Source organism: Cajanus cajan, chromosome 6 (assembly GCF_000230855.2).
Source record: "Cajanus cajan strain Asha chromosome 6, NIPB_CcT2T_4, whole genome shotgun sequence".
Classification (NCBI taxonomy): domain Eukaryota; kingdom Viridiplantae; phylum Streptophyta; class Magnoliopsida; order Fabales; family Fabaceae; genus Cajanus; species Cajanus cajan.
This window is the reverse complement of record NC_138522.1, coordinates 40167018-40189699: the sequence shown is the minus strand read 5'-3', so window position 1 is coordinate 40189699 and position 22682 is coordinate 40167018. Positions and strand designations below refer to the sequence as shown.

At 27.6% G+C, this 22682-nt stretch overlaps 2 protein-coding genes across 3 annotated transcripts; both read left to right on the top strand.

Annotated features, from left to right (window-relative positions):
- The first annotated feature begins 3841 nt into the window (after positions 1-3841).
- On the top strand, positions 3842-7782 carry LOC109809167 (WAT1-related protein At4g08290). 2 transcript variants are annotated; one of them, XM_020372405.3, is made up of 7 exons: positions 3842-4149; positions 4326-4388; positions 4540-4656; positions 6133-6376; positions 6466-6627; positions 7132-7283; positions 7392-7782. In XM_020372405.3, exons 1-7 carry the CDS (start codon positions 3965-3967, stop codon positions 7435-7437), a joined length of 969 nt encoding a protein of 322 aa, XP_020227994.1. In that variant the 5' UTR covers positions 3842-3964; the 3' UTR covers positions 7438-7782. The 2 variants fall into 2 exon arrangements, with proteins under 2 accessions (XP_020227994.1, XP_020227993.1); XM_020372404.3 differs by having other exon boundaries at positions 3848-4149; positions 7378-7782.
- Positions 7783-18294: 10512 nt separating this feature from the next.
- On the top strand, positions 18295-22266 carry LOC109809845 (WAT1-related protein At4g08290). The gene is made up of 7 exons (XM_020373249.3): positions 18295-18563; positions 18704-18766; positions 18861-18977; positions 20938-21172; positions 21292-21453; positions 21608-21759; positions 21863-22266. Exons 1-7 carry the CDS (start codon positions 18379-18381, stop codon positions 22029-22031), a joined length of 1083 nt encoding a protein of 360 aa, XP_020228838.2. The 5' UTR covers positions 18295-18378; the 3' UTR covers positions 22032-22266.
- The last annotated feature ends 416 nt before the right edge of the window (positions 22267-22682 follow it).

The window sequence follows — 22682 nt, the reverse complement described above, 5'->3', positions numbered from 1 at the left end:
ATCAACCCATGACTAGAGAAGAAGCTGTGGCCACAAACTAAAATTTGGTGCACGTACATCCGAAAGTGCATTAGACAGACATTAGTCAGATGATTCTGATCTGACAAGAGAGCAGCTTCCCGAAGGGCGGGGACATATAAATTAACAAGGTCGTTAGCCCTTATTCAAATATAAATAATAAATAAAATAAACCAAAAACCACGCACTTCAACCACCCTCCGCAGAAACAACCGAGTGCGCTTAGGTAATCACCACTTTTTCCAATTACTCCAATAAACAATATTTTCCATTTATATTTATATATATACACATTAGAATTTTATATAACAAATCTTATTAAAAAAAGAAGCAAAAATGTAATGCGTGTTCGAAGTCAATACTCCACGCACATGATTAATGTATTACACAATTAATTAACTTAATGTCAAGAAAATCTCCTTTTTCTATCTAATTGTTATGGGGATTGTTATCCTTACAATGTGTAGATCTTTATCTTTAATGGTAATCATATTTTCAAAAAACATAGTTTTACAATTAAAAATTAATTCACTGAAAATATGTTTGGATTATAGAATATAGATGGAGGAAAATGAAGAGAAATTAATTAATTTTTAAATTAAGAGCTATAAAATGTTTTCAAACATAAAAATAATAAAAATTTAAGTTTGATTCTCATAGTGGTTATTGTAATTTTTTACTGATAAAAAAATAAAAATAAATAATTGAATATTGCATGATAACATGTTTATTTCATTTCTTTCATTAAACTTTAAGTCAAAATTAAAAACACTCTACTTTCCTTTTCTTTAAACAATTTAATTAAAATATATTGATAGTTTAAATATATTTTATATTATCATTCAATCATAAAATATTAGTTCATCAAAACTTAAGTCGATCTTCTTCAAATCCCTCCATACATACAAACATACCCTTGAGAACCAAAACTTAACTGAAACATTTGTAATGCTTTACACGTACACATTACTGTATAGATTTTAATAGTACTAGTATTTCTTTACACGGCTGTGCTGAATGGACGCTATTTTGCTTCAAAGTCTGTCCTACGCGGATTATTCTATGGCGGCTAGCCTTGGCATGCATTAATATTTCTGATGCCCAATTAAGTAAGAGCCTTATAAGCAGAGTGAAAATGAAATGAAGAGCTTGAGTTTGTGCGGTGAAGTCATGACATAGATGAAAAAGCATCAAATTGAATCAAGCCGAAGAGGAAAGCGCACCAAACAAATGAAAGGTGAAATAATATCCCATCAAACTTGACCTAAAAGTGGTAACTAAATAAATATTAATGGATGAACCCATTCATATTGCGCGAGTTAATTAGCTGTTTGATTATTTTTTTAGTGCATGTCCACAAATAAAAGCAAATAGTATATTATTTGAGTAGGATTATTTACACTGCTATTAAAGCACGATAATGTAAAATGGGTTAATAGGGGTGAAAGGAAAATGACATTATGCAAAAAGTTTTTCAAGATATGTCAGGGTGCATTATTAATTTAACTCATTCTCTCTTCTTGTCCCACTCAGAGTACCACGAGATATAATATCTCTTGAACTTAAATTTGAAAGAATTGTTGACCTATAATAAATTGATTTACAGACTATATAAACAAATTTAATTAATAGTAGTATCTGGAATAAGCCATATATAACATTACGTAAGAATATAGAATTTATGACACAATGTTAAAAAAGAGTCATATGTATGGTGGTTTAGGGCTTGCACAAATGAAGTCCTCCTTTACGTCTATTACCATGTTCAAGAAGGAATTATTACCTGAATCACCGATCATGGATATCATATAATTAATGGTTGAAAGAAGAATACAAAAGTGGAAGCGAAAAAACCAAGAATACTTTGTCTTCTATGAAAACAAAAAGAAGAGAAGCAACTCATAAATTTTTGTACAATAAAAAGATAAATAAAAAATATATGACGTAATAAATGATTGATGTGATAAAAAATTTAAAAAAAATTATTATTTGAATATATTATGATTCTGAGTACTCCCATTACATCAGCCAAAAGAATCTTTTCTTTATTTTATTTAAACTGCTAAAATGGTTTAAGAATTAAGATCATTAGGTTTATAGTGTTTGGTGCAAATTCAAACTTGGGTTCTACCTACGGGTGGCTCACCGTACGTATGTGTATGCATGGTGACATGGTGCGCATCCCAATTGTCCGAAGTGGCCAACGAGTTTTCCACTTAGTCAAGTGGCTACTGTCAATTTTTCCACAAACTATGTTTGTGCACTCTCACCTCTGATACTGCTTACGACTCGCATTTGGTCGCTTCTTAATGTTGCATTGCACTATTAGCATTACTATTACCTCCTCAATATACCTCTATTTTCGTCCTCTCTTCAATTCCTTTTGGCCCTTACTTTGGTACCAAACCATTACCTTTCCAACTAATTAATTAATTAATTATCAATCTTCACGTCCATTTCTACAGGTCAGACTCAGAATCCATTATCTTTTTCTGTGAATTTGGTGGTGAACATGTTTTGGCCTCGAAGACCTGTGAATTTAAGTAGGCCATGCCATAGTATATTCAGTTTCTTGAATTCTCCTTCCTCATCATAATTTAGATGCAGATGCTGGATTCCTTATTCTGTTCCGAGTTGAAACAAAGATTGACTCTACTGCACAATTCATTTTATTTTTTTGGTTATATACACTTATACTAAGAGTCTAATTAAAAATGTTTTTTAACCGGTAATCCGAACTAATTCCTCCTTAGAGTATAATCACACGATCAGGATCCTGTACCTAAAATTCTTTTTTATCTTAGGCTGTACTTTGGTGATGTACTTAACCGTATGCTACAGTCAAACGTCACTTTTTCTTTCACAGAATGAATATGACATCAGTGATCATAATGATGAAAATAGTTCAAGACAAACCCCTCAAACCCTGTGTTTCACATATATTTATTTTTGTAATTTTTCCGACCACCAACACTAATCATTATACCATGTAGAGAAAGTATTATTACAGTGCAGAAGTTATATTGTTTTCATAACCAGAAATCTAATTCAGTTCAGTTCACTTAAGTCAATACGAGTTTATGATCAGTAGTGACAGATTTGATAACCTGTAAAGAAGTCAAAATTTGTTAATTTATTTTGCTGTCTCCATTTATTGTAAAATGAGTTTTGCAGTTTTATGGTTACAATACCAATTTTTTCAAAATTCAATGTTTGGATTAACTTACTTCAAGGGAAATAATTATTTATTTTTAAAAAATTGTTTCTGTTTAAAGAAAGTTTGTGAAATAAAGAAAGAAGAGAAAAATATGAAATAAGATGAATGATACCATGGGGAAAAAAAAAGATAAAGAAAAAAAATGAATATATAAAAATGGATTATACGATGAAAAAAGACACAAAAACAAAAAAGATGAGTACATAAAAATTATTAACAAAAAAATAATTATAAGAATGTCATTAATCTTACAAATTAAATTACGTTTTGCACGCGATGCGAATTCGCTTTCACATGTAAAGTATGCAGTGTAAAGATATAAAAAATAAAAAGTGAACAATTATTTTTTTTCAACAAGAAATGGATGCACAAAACTGTACATAAAAACATGATTCATCTCTTAAAACTAAGATGTTAATTTAAATAAACAAATATAGATATATAAATATAATTCAGTATATATACACATGATAATCACATGTCTGACATGATTAGTCAGCAAACCGTGATTATCTGTCCTTTAAATCCTACTGCTGCAGGAACGTATAAAGTAGAAAGATAGTATTAAGCAACTTTTTCAAGTATTTATAAAATGATTAAATACATTGAGCGGTTGGGTATAAATATTAGGATGGCTAGCTTTGGCTTGGCAGTGAATTGCAGATAAACAAAATCAAGCACAAGCAATTTCACATCTCACTCTCACACGTAGGGATCAACAAGAATAAGATGGGAACGTGGTTCGCAAATGCAAAGCCGTATCTGCTGTTAGTGGCGGTTCAATTCGGTTCTGCTGGAATGTTCATTTTTGCCATGGATGCTATTAAGAAGGGAATGAGCCATTTCGTCTTCATCGTCTATCGTAATGCCATCGCCTCTATAACTCTCGCTCCCTTCGCATTTTTTCTAGAAAGGTCTCTTCACCTTAACTACCTTTCGTTCATTTGTAATAAACATTAATTTAACCATGCATGCGTATATAATATATGTTTTAAGTCAGTTCTGCGTGTGATATTTTCTCATCAAAAGTATAAATAAAGGTGACATATATCAAGCATATTCAACTCGACTAAAAGAAATATTTTTGCAGGAAAGTTAGGCCCAAGATGAGTTTCCGGGTATTTTCAGAGATTATGGCACTGGCTTTCTTCGAGTAAAAATTCTTATCTTACATTTATTTTATATATATATATATATATAACACGGTAGTTTTATTTTTTTTGGTACATATATATAACGGTAGTTTGTTATTATGTATTTAGTTCATATAGTTAATTAAATTATATGATGTTAATTGCATGCAGAATAATACTGGATCAGTGCTTCGCCCTCTTGGGCATGAAATTCACGTCGGCTTCTTTCCTATCTGCTGTCATGAACTCAGCACCCTCTGTTACTTTTGTGATGGCAGTCATTCTAGGGTAAGTAATAATCAATCAAACAAGAGTAATGATATAAGAATTTTTCTCTCTCTTCCACCATTGGGTCAGAGTATACATTGCGTTTAAATATTCAAAAGCTTTGCAGTCTTTTTCATTCAGACAAAATTGGTTTCAGTATACAATGTTTTAGTGTCTAAAATGAAAATATTTCTTTCTCATTCATCTTACTTCTTTTTTTATTTTTTATCTCTTTTTTCATCATACCATTTGTGATATGTATTAGTTTTTTTTTCTCCTTGTTTTTCTTTTCTACTTCTCTCCATTAACATTCATCATTTCTTATTATGGCATCATATAGCTTATTATCTCCCATTATGTCAAATATTGGCATCTAATTCTAATGCGACATTATTGATTAAAGAATGTTATTATTACCTACAAAAAAGGCTCCAAATGATGGTCCACCAAGGTATACTGGTTAGATATCGATCTAAACGCTTCTTTAAAAAGGTTTAATTAGGTAAAGTCCCACCGATGCTGATCCTGTTTGAAGAAAAAGAAAAAAAATTATTATTTTTAAATTAAGAAAATAACACAAAATTGATAAAAGCAAACATATTTTTAGGATATTAAATTTATTTTAATTTATCATCTTATTTGTTTTATTTTATAAATATCTAACTAAATATATTTATTATAATTAATATCAGTATTCATTTTTTCAAATTAATAAATTTCAATTTTCATACATACCCTTCAGATTTATAAGCACCACTTTAAAATTTAAATCATCTACGAAGTTTGATATGACGTAACCTTGTAATGGAGTGATGTCCTTTTTCATTAATTTTTATGAAGCATATTTTGCAAAAAGGAGACAAAAAAAAAAAAAAAAAAAAAAACTTGAAAAGAAACTAATCGTAGGTCGCTTTCTATGTTTTTAGCACCAACTTAATTAGCATTAGACAACGCACTGCGCGTGCTCTTCTAATGTTTCAAGTTACCACTTCCTTGTCTGAAGCTGAAAAAATACTGTTTACCAAATCAAGTGTGAGGCAAGAATTTAGACCAAATAATCATTTTTAGCTACTTGCTAGATAATATCGAATTTTCTATTTCATATACCACGTGCATATATTTAAGAAAAATTAAAAAAAAATGTTAAAAACAGAATTCATTACATTAGGTACAAAAATAATTTATTATTATTATTTTTAATTTTTTGACACAACAATATATATAATCAATGCAAAAGATAAAATGCCTAAATTAGTATTTGTGAAATATAGAAAAGGTGTGAAATTATAGTGAGCAGTGACCATGAGAACACCGAGAGAATCAGCCACCATATATATATGTATATATATTTGGCTAATCTACGTACCATCGAAAACAAAATCACTAGTGCGCACACGTAAGAAAGACAAAACACAAATTTGGTGTTTGTTTTCTGGGGTAAGCGAGACAAATTAAGAATCATAAATATATAATTTAATTTATTATTATATTGAGCAGAATGGAGCGCATGAAGATTAAGGAGGTAGCATGTCAAGCGAAAGTGATTGGCACAGTAGTAACCTTTGGAGGCACTTTGCTAATGGCACTATACAAAGGCCCTGGGCTTAGTATTATGGGATCTTCAGCCAGCAATGCTAGCCAACCTCAGAATGTTAGCAACCCCACTGGCAACCACTGGGTCATTGGGACATGTTTCCTTCTCATTGGTTGTGCAGGCTTTTCTGCATTTTACATATTACAAGTAAGCATATATTGTTCCACCACCTTAATACCTACTAATTAAGTTTAAACATGTATTCATATCCTTATATATGTGTGTAATGTATGTAGGCCATAACATTGAGAAAATACCCAGCAGAGATGTCCCTCGCCACTTGGGTTTGCTTTTTTGGTGCAATTCAAAGCTCTGCTGTTGCAATCGTCGCCGAACGTCATCGCCCTCATGCCTGGTCCCTTGGTTGGGATACAAGACTCTTTGCTCCTGCTTACGCGGTCAGTGTTTTAGACCGGAATATATATACATATGCTAATAATCACTAACTAAAAATGTGTTTGGAAATATTTCTCAAACCTTCTCTACTAGAAATAGAAAATTTTAAAAGTTTCTAATTTATATTCAAATATATTTTAATAAAATAATTGCAAACATATTTAGACAAAGTTCTTTATAAGTATCTCTTTGAAAAAATAATATATAAAAAATTAAATTTAACCTATGCGTAAATTAATTTATAATTTTTCAAAAAAATATTGTAAGTTTCTATAAACTCATAAATGTAGATTAATATTTGATTATCAATTTTGAAACACCATAAATTATGTTCATGAACTCAAAAAATTAACTTATAAAAAAATTATTTTATTTTTTGTTAAATGTTTTTAAAGAACTTTATTTGGGTTGAAACTGGAAAGATAACGACTATACCCAAGTTGTACGTAGTATTTCACCTATATATGTTCACTTTTATTTAACCTTATGATAATTTATTATTACAGGGAATAGTTACATCTGGAGTTCAGTATTACATACAAGGCATGATCGTAAAATCTATGGGGCCAGTTATTGTGACTGCTTTTAACCCCCTTCGTATGATCATTGTTACGGGCTTGGCCTGTGTCATCCTCTCTGAACAACTCTACCTCGGAAGGTACTATAAATTACTAAGTTCAATATGTTCTCATCTTAATTCTCTTTATTGACCTCATTTGCCCTAACTTTGTGGTGAATTATACTGATATCAGCATTATTGGAGCAGTGGTTGTGGTTCTTGGGCTTTATGTAGTAGTGTGGGGAAAAGCTAAAGAACGCAAAGGCCAAATTCCAACGTCCCCGACAGAGGATAACTCTGAAGAAGACCAGCGACAGCTACCGGTCACAGCTCCCAAGAATGATAATAATAATTAATAAGGCTTAATTATAGTCCATAGCCATGATGAAGAAAATGATGTGGAAGGCACAATATCAAATGAGAAAGTCAGCAATCGGTTTTGTTTAATTTAATTAGACAATGGTGAAGCTAGCATTTCTGTACAACTGACCTAGGCCAATATCATGCACATTACTCATACCATGCAATTTGTGGGATAAGTGGCATGACGCTTGATGAAATTTATCATATAATTAATTAGTGCCCACTTTGAGCTGCATCATTGTTGTTGAGTTGAATGACCCAATGTGCTTCCGATTCGTCATATATGCTATTTACTCGGTTCTGAGCTAATTTTGCTATCATATTCAACTTTTATGTGGAACAGAAAGAGAAAAAAATAATAAAGTTAAAGGGAAGAATTGATAAATAAAAAAACAAAAAAAAAAAAAACATAATCTCTAAAAAAGTATTTTAAGTCAGTATACTGTTTAATTAGTGTCGGCAATAATGCCATAAATTTGATACTTCTTGTAGTACTCGTTAATGGGTAAACATACTCGAATGGACAAGTCTAAATTATCAAACTCAAAGTACTGATCATGGTACTCTCTCGAAGAAATTTAGATGTAGTCTGTAACACCCCCCCACCCTCCCCGCTTTTTTTTTTCTTTCGAAATATGAGTTATAATTATTAAAAAAATTATTTAAATTAAACAACCTATAATATCAAAATAATTGAAAATAAATAAAAGATAAATTTATTAATTACACAATAAATTCAAAAAGAGTGTTAAATATATAATAGAATCACATATTGCATTATTCAATGGAATCGTACCATTTTATGGGTCGGGATGTATATACTCACAATCACTTCCGAAATGTGGTATTATGAATCCACACTATTTTAGCGTCAAGTAAGTATGACCAGAATGAATTCTAGTTCTCACCTAGCTAGATTTTTACATGTCTAATGGTAAGTGCTCTTACCTTCATATTTAAGAGAGTTAGTGTCCTTTAAGTATAACTAAAACTAATTCTAGTTTCTCACATAAATTTTGGCATGTCTTAGGGTAAGTATCCTTATCTTCAGTATATATAAGTCGAGATTATTAAATCATCACTTCTTTATTTCTTTTTTATGCATGTACTTATTAGATATACGTGAAGATATCAATCAAGCATAGTGATCAGCTTGACTCAACAGTACCAAATAGTTAATAAAGGTTTGTGTATGATGTAACACAATATTACATATATACAATATTAAAAAGAATTGAATTAATAAGAATAATTAACTAATATACCAATATTAACTAGGTAGCATAAAATAAATATATAAGATGAGGTTAGGGATACCCTACCAAACAACTATAATTATATTTATTATTATTATTATTATTATTATTATTATTATTATTATTATTATTATTATTATTATTATTATTATTATTATTATTATTATTAACAAACGAAATGAACAAGGAATGTGAAGAAAAGACATGAGAACCACTACTTATTTATAGAACTTCATGCGTGATACAATTTTACTTGTTCAAGATTCTTTCATAATTTTTTTTTTTGCTAAAAACTTATTTTGGTCCCTTATAATAATTGTTTGTTTCAATTTAGTTTCACTTTTATTTTTTGTCTCAATTTGGTCCCTAATAAATTAATTGGTTGTAATGTCGGACTTCCGTCCAAATTATTTAAACGAAGTTAACTGTTGGCCACGTGAATGTTACGTAGATGCATATGTAAATGCCAAATTTCATTAATGGATCTAGAACCAGAACGACCCATTCTGAAACTAGAACGGTCCGTTCTAGTTGCACTATTAATGTGTTAATTTTGCACCTGGAACGGAACATCCTCTTGCTAATGGAAGTACACTTCAATAGGGGGCCTAAACCTCTACTACATGCCATTTTTCTAAGTGCAGTAATTCTTATCCGCTAAACCTCTACATCCCCTTATAAATTTTGAATGCAGTAATTATGTAATTGCATACATGACAAAAGGCAAACAATGATATTGTTTTGTCTTTGCTTGTGCTAAGAAACTTTCATAGGGGGGGCTAGAAACAAATTATATAATAAGTTGCATGATTACTAATAGTTGAATTTCGGAGCTTTTTTTTTTCTTCCCATGGCTTTCTGTTGATGTGTAATTATTTGATGAGTAATAGCAAAATTAAAAAAGTGTATACTTTATGGTATAAGTTTCCCAAGATAGAAATCATTGAATAAAAACATGTCCAGAAAAGATTGGTGGATCTTCCTTTTTTCTTTTTAACATTGAAGGATGTTAATTAAATGGCTCAAAAATAAAATCATTATGTTAATGGAGTGGTTAAATAATGTAGGCTTGCATACATGTTATGCTCAAGGGGAAAATTTTCTAGAAGGTTGAGGCTGTGAAGACTTTGAGTAAAAAGTATAATTAACAAATGAATATGTGTTTGAATATACTAATTGATATGAAATTAAGTATTTATAATTAATATGGACAAGATACCTTAATCTGCCATTACTTTTATCATCGCATGATAGTCATCACAAATTCTCATATTTTTAATCACTTGAAGAAGTTGTCTTGTAATTGTGTTGAGTAGTCCTATACTACTGTCAATTTCTCATTGTGCCCACACAATATTTGCTTATCTTGTTCCTCCGCATCTTGTAGCACAAGTATACTAACTTTCCTAAATAAAAAGAGGCTTATACTCCTAACTATAAAAATTAAGGCTATTTGAAATTTACAACATAAATTATCACAATTGATTACATAATAGAAACTAATCTTTTATATGCTTAATTAATCAATAACATTCTCACTATCAAATCTGAAAAGTTCTTGTCAAGTTCATAACAACTATTTTTAGTGAATTCTTGTAACTTTTTATGTTTTAATTGATTTGTACATAACTAGATTGTTTTGTAATCCAGTTTTTTCTTCCCCTGTCAAATCCATTTGTCTTTTTTATTATTATTTAGATTACCTATAAAAGCATTAAAATAGTTCCTTTATTACACGATGTTGAGTTTGACTAGATTGTCAAACTTAGTTTTATTAGAGTCAATTGTGATCTTATTTCAGCTATGGTAAAGAGATAGAAATTAAAAATACATATATTTCATATACCTTTTAGAGAATCTATTATTAATTTTCAAGATGTAGCATTACTTGTCGGATTCCATGTTGATAAAGAAGTAATTTTATTGAGACATAATATTGACTAAAAAATATTAGGTGAGAAATTCATAATTTATTTAACTATTCATATTTTATTTAATTGTTTTTTATTTATATGTTTTTATTATTATCATGAAATACACACAATTTAATAGTGAAATTTTCATGTAACGTAGCTCATGAGTATTTAGGGGTTGTTCCACCTAACAATGCAATTAAAGGATTTGTCGTAAAATTGTCATGATTAGATAAGACATTCAATAACGTCGATGATTATAACAATGATGTTGAATACTTGCACCACATGACAAGAGGATGGATAATAAGATATATTGGAGGTGTTATATTTATTGATAGAAGTTTCAGTTGAGTAAATTTGAGGTGATTACTTTATTTACGTGATTTTGATGCTTTTATCATACTGAACATTATCGATATCGCTTAATTTCATGACTTCATATTTTCTTTCAACTAAAAAATGATATTGTACACATAATATAACTTGGTCATCTCTAAGACAAAATTTGTTGCGAATAATTTTTTTAAAGCCATACAAAAATATACCGCATTTAATATACATTTATTTCTTTGGACCCTTAAATATAACACCTTCTGGATCTTCCAAAATTTCAATATAAATAAAAACTTAAATTTTATCCATAATAATATCATAATAATATATCTACAAAATAAAATAACAACTATAAAAAAAATTAAAACTATCAATAATAATTAATTTAAAAAAATTATCATACAATTACCACTCAGTCTTAGAAACAAACTTCGGCAAGTTTCTTAAAGTGCTGTGTATGAGCTACACAAAAGTTATATAAAGAGGATTGTGGATACAGGTACAAGAAATTAAAAAATAAAAATAAAATAAAATAAACAAATTCCTCTAATGGGAATAGAGGCACTACATAATGTAAAATAAAAAATAAAAATAAAAAAGAGTAGTCAATCTATTGGAAATAAAGGTACTAGATAACAATAAATAAATAAAAAGTAGTCCTTTTACTAAGAATAAAGACAATAGATAATTAAAAGAAATAAATAAAACAAACCCTTCTATACGAAATATAAAAATATTTAAGTTGATACCATCATGGAGAACGTCGAAACTTGTTTTATTTTTTTTTTATGTCTCTATCTTTGGTAGAGACACTTATTTTTTTTTATTTTTTTTTTAATATATGGGTGTTGTTTTACAGAGTACGACACATGATGATCTTTTGCTTTGAGGTCCATGTAACTACAATTGGTGCATGTAATTTACAGTAAGTAAAAAAATATTAATTTTAATAAATAAGTAATAATTTATTAAATCAAAAATATTTTATAATATTTTTTAAGTTTTAAATTATAATATTAGTATTATTTTATGTCATTTATTTTTTCAAAAAATTATTTAATTACTACATATTTAATTATAAATATAAAATCTATAAATCTATAATCATCTATATAATTTAACATAACCAATTTAAATAATACAAAACATAAATTATTAATTCAAGTAAATTATTAGATATATTTGCATTTTTTAGTTTTATTTAAATTAGTATATGATTTATTAGTTAAGTTATAAAATAAATTAAATTAACCAATTACATTTATTTAAATTAGTTTATGATGACACATGCCTCTATGTGGACAAATACATATACATGGTGACATATACCTCTTTTGCGGACGTCATATGTGGTTGGTTTATGTGGCACGCATTCCTCTACTGCGTATAGGGGCATCTAGCTCATTTCTCATGCTTCTATTGTAGGTAGTAATATATACTATCAAAATAATTTAAACTAGTGTCCCTATGAGAGACAACAATACTAATTTAAAAAAACAAAAAAATTTGTCTCTTTGTGATGTAATATGACTTGAACAAATTTAAAATTTATCAAGTGACGTTAAAATCGAATACGTAAAAAATAACTTATAAACGATTTTAATGACAATAAAATGAGGTCACGTATATCATTATAAACCATCTTAAAAATAAATATGTGACATAAGGTGACATTGTGTTGATCAACACTACCCACATCGATCACCTCCAAATGAAAATATGTTTAAAAATAATCTCAATCTTATAATTAATTTTCATAATGACCGTAACAAGCTCATGTGCTATGCTCAAACAAAGCATAACACACTAAATGTGGCTTTAAGTGATGATTTTAGAAGGCTAATGATGATATATACACCTCCTTTTTTTTATTTTTTATAAGTATACCTCCTTTTTTTTAATTTTAAAATATTTATAATTTTTTTATTTTAAAATTTTTTAATTTTACATCTCTAATTTTTAATTTACTATTTTTTCTTTTCACACACCCCTTCCTTCTCTTTTTCAGTTTTAACATGTACTATCTTGTCTTCCTCTAATTCCTCACCTATTTCAGTGGGTAGTTTTAGATCTCTCGATTTTTATATTACTTTCTTATTTTCTCACCTCTTTCACTTTTTCACATGCACCCAAATCATAAAATTGGTAGACGACAACATTATAGGTACGTGTAGTTTCTTCGACAGTTTCTATTAAATTAGACACACATTTTTTCTTCCAACACTTTCTTTCTTTTCACCCCTCCAAAAACCTTAATATTAAATTTAGTGTTATGAAAAAAATATTTTCACTATTCTGGAGTACTAAGCGGATAGTGAAATCAGTGAGAAAACTAAAAGAGAAAGGAAAAAAGAATAATATAATACTAAAAGAATTAAAATTACTTACCAGAATAGATGAGAGTGAAGAAAAATTAAGGGGATGCATGTGAAAATAAAAGAAAGAGGTATGTAAAAAAAAGTGTTAAATTAAATGTTAGGAATATAAAATTAAAAAATTAAAAACATATATAAAAAATAAAGATATTTTATTTATTAAAAAAAAAAAAAAAAAAAAAAAAAAAAAAGAAGAAGAGGTGTACTTATAGAATGCTTACTCTAGGTATGGGCCAGTGGCAAGTGATTGTGTTATTTGAATAAGAAAATAAATTTAGGGCCCAGTAACAGAATAATAAAATGAGGCTCAATAGAATTTAGTCTGAAAGATGAAGACAAAGTTTCGAGCCGCTGTGAACGGAGTGGCCCGAATATTTTTCTTTTTGAGAAATTATCAAATGCATTTTCTTTTACTTATGCAGTTTTATTATTATTTTTTTACATATCTTTATACTAGTATTCTATACGTGTCAAATTTCATTTTATAAGAGTAGGTTTTTCTTCTTTTTTTTTTTGTGACAGTTTTACATTGTAATTAAATTAATAAGAACTAAAATATTTAAAAATCGTACATGAATTAAAATTTAAAATTTAAAACAAAAATTTAATGCAAATAAAGAGACTAAGCAATTAATATATTTTTTTTTATGAAAATTATTATATTTTAGTAGGACAAAATTTAGTTACACTATTGATATTGTTCTTCAATTGAAGTTAAAGTTTTTTTTTGGTAGAAAATTGAAGTTAAAGTTTTATGTTGATAATATGCAGTTACAACATTTAAATTAGTTAAATATAATTAATAATGTCATAATTTGAAATTTTATTTTAAAAATATTTATTTCTAACATTTAAATCATTGTTTACTTCAAATAACTTCTATATTTTTATTTGATGTTTTAAAGATTTTACATTAAGGTTATAATTTTTGTTTCTTACATTTTTCGAAATTCCTACTCATAAAAAGAATTCCAAAAATATACATATAATTAAATAACATAGATGGTAGTTATATATAATGGAACTACTCAAAGGTCAAGAAATAAATTTTTCAACCAGTAAATATAACTTATAATGTTATTTGTTCAATAAATGCATTTACTTTCATAAGAAAAATGAGTAAAAGATTCTTTCACAATAAATGAATAGTATAAAATGAAATTACCAATTAATATATTTAAATTAGTAAATAATACAAATATTATATACACCTTCCATTCCATTTTTAATAGATACACTTTATTTCTCTATTTATTTTGAAATTTTCTTTAAATACTCTTTTAATTTATTTCTTATTTAAAATAAAATCGCTCTTTTACTTTCATTACTCTATTCATCTCTAACCACCTATCTTTAATTTTTTTGTTTTTGTTTTTTTACTTTTACCTTTATTTTCTTTTTCTCTCTAATAAGACTTATTTTTATAATTGAGCTGTGATGTATATGTACATAAACAATAAACTATGTATTTATTTACATTTTAGTGCTTGATTTTTAATTAATAATTGTAATTTATTTATTTTATATATTCTATAAAATAAATGTAAAACTTTAAAATAGTTAAACCCATATATATTTTTTAAAATAATAAATCTCTAAAACGTTTAATGCAATTCAAATCAAACTAAGGGGAAAGAATTAGCTAAATATATTTAGGTGGCTAATCTGGACATTTATTTGAATAAATTTCTTCATAATAGTATTTTTAGCAGAAAAACTAAAATTAATTTTTGCTTAAGTTAATTTGTAGAGGTTTTTTATATTAATTTTTTTAAAAAATATATATATTTTTAATTCATGTATAAATTAATTTTAGTTTATAAAATAATATTTTATTTTAATTATATATATATATATATATATATATATATAATTATATATCCAAATAAAACCCTTATTATGAAATATAGGGAGCTATTACTTTTTTTTTATTATTAACCATATTATTCATACGACATATTCATCAATTTTACTAATCATTTTTAGTAGATTTTTAGTAGGTCTGTCCTCTCAACTATATATATATATATATATATATATATATATATATATATATATATAATTCAAACTCAAAACTTTACTTAAAATAACTAAATTAATATTTCTCCCAATAACATATAATTTTACTTTGATTTGTGGTTTACAATTTTACTTTAATCGTTTTCTCTTGGTCCACCATTTCAACTCCTTTGCTATTTTCGTCAACAAAGCAAAATAAATCATGTTTAGTCAATTTCTAGGTTTCTTTTGCTTTCTTTTGGTGGATTGTTATGCTCCCCACTATTATATTTGCATGATCTCCGAGACAATATATAGATAAGTACAGATTACAAAGTTTTGAGCTACTTTTCATGAAGGTTGAAGAGTTAGGAGTATTTTTTTTTATCTTTTATTTATAGGAATCAGATTTGGTATATTAAGAATTACAATAATTTGCGTATACTGTTTAACCAAATTCGGACTCCATTGAAAATTATAGTACGTTTAAAACCAGATCAGATCATTTAAATTCAAAGCACTAAACTTAATTTAGACAATAACTGTAGCTACTTTTAGTTACCGTACTTCTTTCTAAAGGGCTTCTGAGAAAACATACATGGATATCCCAACATAAAAAAAAATTAGGCATAGATTGCTGTCAAGATTTAAATAAAGTATCGTGAAATTAAAAAAAATAATAATACATTTATATATAAAAATGAAGCTTTGTTAATAATAGTTACACATAGACATAGTAGATATGTAAGAAAATGCAAAGATACTAATTGAGAGTTGACACACATAAAAAACATATTGCTATGCTAAATTTAATTTCCAAGGCTGATTTGTTATATGTTGTTAGAATATTCTTCGTAATTAGCTAGCAAAACAGTTTTTTATTCTGATGATGTAACTCTATATTCCTCTGTTACGTTGCTGATGAAGAATCTGATATATTAACCCACAACTTCCCCTTGTGATTTGTTTTGCATCCACATATATTCTTAACCTAGTACTGTATAAATATAATCACCATTTCTTTTTAAGTATTTTTTTAGAATGCAATACAAAAATAAAAAAAATTATAATTAATATTTTTATTTTCATTAGAACTATTATCTATTTTTTATTATTCCCTCTATTTATTTTATTAATTAATTTGTTATTTATCATTTTCTTCTTTCATTTTATATGATAAATGTGTAAAATGATTAAAATAAATAAATAAACTGATGGTAAAAAAATATTTTTAAGGTTTAAACATGTTTTTAGTTTTTTAAATTTGGGATATTTATTTTTTTGTCTTTTAAATTTAAAACTTATATTTTTAGTCCCTAAATTTTAATGAAATATTTTTTAGTTCTTTAAATATAAAATTTATGCTTTGAAGTTCCTAAAATATATATAAAAAAAAGTTTTATTTTCTCTCAATCTGTCACTACCAATTATGATATTAGTGATTAAAATAATATTTCTTAAAATTATAGCGACTAAAATAATAATTTTAAATTTGAGGAATCAAAATAATAATTTTGATATTTTTAAAACTAAAAACATAAATTTTTAATTTGAGAAAATTAAAAAATATATATCAAATTGAAGGACTAAAAATATAATTAAACTTTTTTATAAGCAAAATAATTACATTAATTAAGAAAATGTCTTTGATTTAAGCACGAGATGTGTCCATATAAAGACCCAAACAAATACATACAAGATGCAGCCCTTAATTAACAAAGTAGTAAATTTTCATTTGATAAAGAGGTATAACTTTTTTTTATTGGGTTGATCTTTTTTAACTTCATACTTAAGTTACTATGATGTCACGTTCAAATTAAAAATCTTACTTCTATCTTTGATTAAAGAGTACGGAACCACTTATATTAATGACCTTTGATTAACAAAGTAGTAATTAATATTGTCTTATAAACTTTTAAAATAAGAAATATAAAAATGATTTTAAAATAAGTTTACTATATATATATATATATATATATATATATATATATATTAATATATAAAAAATTCATCCAATTATCACATAATATTGTGAATAGGATAATAAGGATATGATATAGATACTTCTGTGTACAAAACACATTACATTAATAATAGACATGAATTAAATTCTTTTAAAAACTAGAGTTTAATAAATATATCATAGAGATACTATTTTCAGTTTAGCTCTAGTTTTAGTAGCACAAAGATGCATTTTGTTCCAAAATTTATATGACATGTTGGGGGTATGGCCTATTTGAAGTATAGAATATCTCTTATATATCTTACTAACAATTTGCTTATTAGAAAAAATAGAGATATTATTTAGACGAGTGGGATTCTACCGAACCGATGGAACCTTATTGCGGAGATTATACGCACACAGCACACTAATTAATTACCACTCTTGGCCGGGTGATATTAATTACCATACATGTCTTGTTTATGTTGCTTTTTAATCTTAAGCAACTTTTTCTATTGTTTTTTTTAAGCATATTATTTATACAGAGGAAAGATCGATTATTCATCGTTATGTAATTTTCAATGAAAAATTTAGTTAATTACATAATATTCGAATTTAGAATTTTATTTATTAAACTTTTTTAATTATTTGTTATTAATTGATAAATGTTAGTAACACATTTTTTGAATACACTATTTCTTATTTAATAGAATTTATTGAAAATATGAAAGAATCACTAAATAAGAATATAACTAAATATGGATGTGAGGTGTACTAACTTTTATATTTTCAACAAATTTACTTGAATTAAAAAAAATGAGTTAAAAAAAGTGTGTTCTTACTTCCTGGTATTTTTTGTTACTAAATATGTTCACCGGTTGGGTATAAATATTAAGATAGCGAACATTGATTTGGCAGTGAGTCGCAGAAGAAAAGCAATTTCACTTCTCTCTCACACACACACACACGCAGGAATCGAGAGAGAAAAAAAGAGAGATTAATAAGAATAAGATGGGTACGTGGTTGACAAACGCAAAACCGTATCTGATGTTACTGGCTGTCCAATTTGGTTCTGCAGGCATGTTCATTTTGGCCATGGATGCTATAAAGAAGGGAATGAGCCATTATGTGTTCATTGTCTATCGCAATGCCATCGCCTCTATAACTCTCGCTCCCTTCGCATTTGTTCTAGAAAGGTTTCTTCGCCTTACCTTAGTTTCATGTCTGTAATGAAACCATGCGTATATACTTTTATTTTGCATGCAATTAATATTTTCTGTTCTAAAGTAGAAATAAATTAAGGTACTATATATGAAGATACTATTTTAATTTGCAGGAAAGTTAGGCCCAAGATGACTATCAGGATATTTTCAGAGATTATGGCGCTGGCTTTCTTCGAGTAATGAATATTAAATACAACTTGCAGTTTGTTATTATCTACATATATTTAGTTTATATAGTTAATTAAATTATATGGTGTTAATTGCATGCAGAATAATACTGGATCAGTGTTTCGCCCTCTTGGGCATGAAATTCACGTCGGCATCTTTCCTATCTGCTGTCATGAACTCAGCACCCTCTGTTACTTTTTTGTTAGCAGTCATTCTAAGGTACTTAAGAACTAGGAATTGGATAATCAAAACTTAATGGGATGTTTAGCAAAGAAAAAAGAAAATACAAAAGAATAAAAAAAAATACAGATAATGCATTTTTTTTTATTGTTTGATTAAAGGAAGAATAGGATGGAGGTGTATATAGTTGCCTTTTGAAATAACTCTTTTCTTTCAATTTTTAATATAAAATTTAAAATTTTATCTTCCACTATTTTTTTACATGATTCCAAGCACAATGTTAGAAAAGATTAGGTTCAACTTAAGCTGCACATGTAGTAATATTTTAGTAGTATGTTTGAGAATATATACGATTTTGAAAAAAGAAGAGAAAGAAAAGAGGACAAATTTTATTGTTTTAAATTAAGACACTTATATAATATTTTAAAAGAAATAAATATTCGAAAATTAAATTTATGTTAGCCTATTATTTAATTTCTTTTATTTTAGAAAAATATCTTTCCAAATCTAATTTTCAATGCTAATCTAGTACCACTTTCAATTATTTTTCGGAACTTGATATGACGTAACCTTGGAAGTTGGAATGAAGTGATGTCCTTTCTAATCTTATTAATTGTTATGCACCATTTTTCTTAATTAAAAAGAAAAAAAAAGAAACTTTGAAAAGAAACCAACAATGAATTGTTTTCTGCTCACTCATTGACGGAACAGAGAAACAAATAATAATATATTAAAATATTTGTACACGTGGATATTTATATTTTAAATTATTAACATATTCTTAATTATATAAATTAAATTATTCTAAAAACAAGTTTATATACAAAAAAAATTAAAAATTTATATATAAAAAATTTAAAGGAACCAATAATTCTATATTTAGTATAAACATATATTTTGAAAGTTGTAAATAATATTTTATATTTAATATTGATAACCCATAATAACGGTTAAAAGTAAATATTTATACTCAAATTCAAGAGTCAAATTAGTATATAAAATATTAATTCTCTATTTTATTACCCAAGTATCCAATTCAAGAATATATTTTTTCTTTAAAATAAGATTATTTATCAATAACAAATTAATTTTTTATTACATTAAAAGATTTCTATTTTTCTATTTGTTAATCTATAGTTAGTGCATGAGATGAATAAATTATTTATGTAATATAAGAGGTAGTATGAAGTTATGAGATAGCATAAAGGGAAGAACCATAAATTTTAGCCGCCATATAATTGAATTATATTTGGCAAATCTATAGCAAATAAGGATAAAATAAATAATTTCAATTAAAAAAATCAATACATTTATAATTTGTTGTTTTTATCTTATCACAAGTATTTTTTAATGAAAAATGATACAATCTCGAATTACATTCCGAAACGCGTACTGTGTACCGAATGATTAATATAATAATTTAAATTATAAAATATTAAATTAAATAATTATTTTATAATAAATATTAATTTTTTAATGTTCCGAGAATGATTTGACGAAAAACTTTTGGAGGCTGTATCTTCACTCTTTTTTAATCCAATACGTCAGAGGGTAATTCGATTTCGTTTCGCACATGACATGATTTATTATAAATATATTCTTAACATTAAGTATTTAATTATTATCGAACAACATCTGAAATGAGTTTTCTGTAGCAATATATAAAATGGACATCGCTCTTTGGTGTCCATTTTATTGAAAGATGCTTATATCTCTTGGTTATATTCTAACTTTCTTTTACTAATATATGTTTTGAGAATGAAACAGGAAAAAACACATATAAAATAATAATTACTTTCTTTTAAAAATATATTTTTATATTTTGGGAGAAACGGTACATTTTCCCTTACTAGTTGACTTTAAAATATTTGTTTCTGGGAATCTAATTGACGGAACTGAGTTACAGACGTAGGCAAGACAAAAAGCATAAATTTTGTTTGAGGTTGTCAAAGGTTAAGGAACAGAGAGAATCATAAATTCGATTTATTTTACTGAATAGATTGGAGCACATGAAGATTAAGGAGGTAGCATGTCAAGCGAAAGTGATTGGGACAATAGTAACTTTTGGAGGCACCTTGCTAATGGCACTATACAAAGGCCCCATAGTTAGTGTTATGGGATCTTCATTCAGCCATAATGTGAACAACCCCACGCCCACTGGTAACCACTGGATCATGGGAACATGTTTCCTCCTCATTGGCTGTGCAGGCTTTTCTGCATTTTACATATTACAAGTAAGTTGTTAATTACATAGTTCCACCTTCCAACTAATTAAGTTTATGCATCCAACAAAATCACATATATGTTGATATCGTATGGGAAATGATGCATGATGATTTGGTGATATATGTAGACCATAACATTGAGAAAATACCCAACAGAGATGTCCCTTGCCACTTGGGTTTGCTTTTTTGGTGCACTTCAAAGCTCTGTTGTAGCAATCTTCGCACAGCGTCACCACCCTCATGCATGGTCTCTTGGTTGGGATACAAGACTCTTTGCTCCTGCTTACGCGGTCAGTGTTTTTGGATTCTATATATATAGTACGCTAAAATGTAACTAACACACCAATTAATTTGGACTCAAAATGAAAACATAAGAACCGGACCATAGTTGTATATATTAATGCAACTTGCGTGGTGTTTGTTTACAACCTTAATTTATCACAGGGAGTAGTTACGTCTGGAGTTCAGTATTACATACAAGGCATGATCATAAAATCAATGGGCCCTGTTATTGTGACTGCTTTTAATCCCCTGCGTATGATCATTACTACTACCTTGGCATGCATCGTTCTCTCTGAGCAACTCTACCTTGGAAGGTACTATAAATAAATTACCAAGTTCAATATGCTTCTCATCTTAATTGTGCATCTTTTTTTTCTCTTGTTGACCTCATTTTGTGCTGAATTATAATGATATCAGTATTGTTGGAGCAATAGTTGTGGTTCTTGGGCTTTATCTAGTAGTGTGGGGAAAATCTAAAGAACGCAAAGGTCAGAGTCAGATGCTAACGTCCCCTGTGGAGGATAACTCTCAAGAAGACCAATGTCATCTACCGGTCACAGCTCCCAGCAATGATAACAAGGCTTAATTAGTTCATTGCCGTCATGAGAAAAGTGATGTGGAGGGCACAATATGAAAATGAGAAAGTTAGCAAAATTATGCCTTGACTTTGTTGAATTAGTCGACATTTGTGTAAAATTCCCATATATTTTAGTCATACTGATCTAAGATTCCAATGTCAATACCATGCAATTAATTGGTACCATATATGAAGTGGCATGACGATGGATACAATTTATCAAATAAGTTTCACTACAAAAAATCAAGTTTTAGCGACCATTTTGGTCGCTATTTAGGTAAATTCAGTCGCTGTTATATTCAGCGACCGAAATAGCGACCGAAAAAATCCGTCGCTTTAACCCTGGTCGCTATTTAAAATAGCGACCAAAATTTTTTCCGTCGCAATTTAGCGACCGAAAAATCCGTCGCTAGGCATAAAAAATCCGTCTCTAAAATGTTGGTCTCCTAACTTCTGGAGACCAATTTTGCGACCGAATTTTTCGGTTGCAATTTCCGTCGCTAAATTTTTTATTTTATATTTAATAAAATATTTAAAAATCAGTCTCTAAATCGGTCGCTAAAAAACTGAAATAGCTACGAATAAATTCGGTCGCTATTTCGGTCACTAAAAATTTAAAGTAACTACGAATAAATTCGGTCACTATTTCGGTCGCTAAAA

What these genes read in the sequence shown, in the direction of transcription:
- LOC109809167 (XM_020372404.3), top strand. Translation starts at nt 3,965, where the DNA reads ATGGGAACGTGGTTCGCAAATGCAAAGCCGTATCTGCTGTTAGTGGCG. An exon ending in GTGATGGCAGTCATTCTAGG is followed by an intron (nt 4,657 to 6,132) that starts GTAAGTAATAAT and finishes TATATTGAGCAG; the next exon opens with AATGGAGCGCATGAAGATTA. An exon ending in CTGCATTTTACATATTACAA is followed by an intron (nt 6,377 to 6,465) that starts GTAAGCATATAT and finishes TAATGTATGTAG; the next exon opens with GCCATAACATTGAGAAAATA.
- LOC109809845 (XM_020373249.3), top strand. Translation starts at nt 18,379, where the DNA reads ATGGGTACGTGGTTGACAAACGCAAAACCGTATCTGATGTTACTGGCT. An exon ending in TTGTTAGCAGTCATTCTAAG is followed by an intron (nt 18,978 to 20,937) that starts GTACTTAAGAAC and finishes TTTACTGAATAG; the next exon opens with ATTGGAGCACATGAAGATTA. An exon ending in CTGCATTTTACATATTACAA is followed by an intron (nt 21,173 to 21,291) that starts GTAAGTTGTTAA and finishes TGATATATGTAG; the next exon opens with ACCATAACATTGAGAAAATA.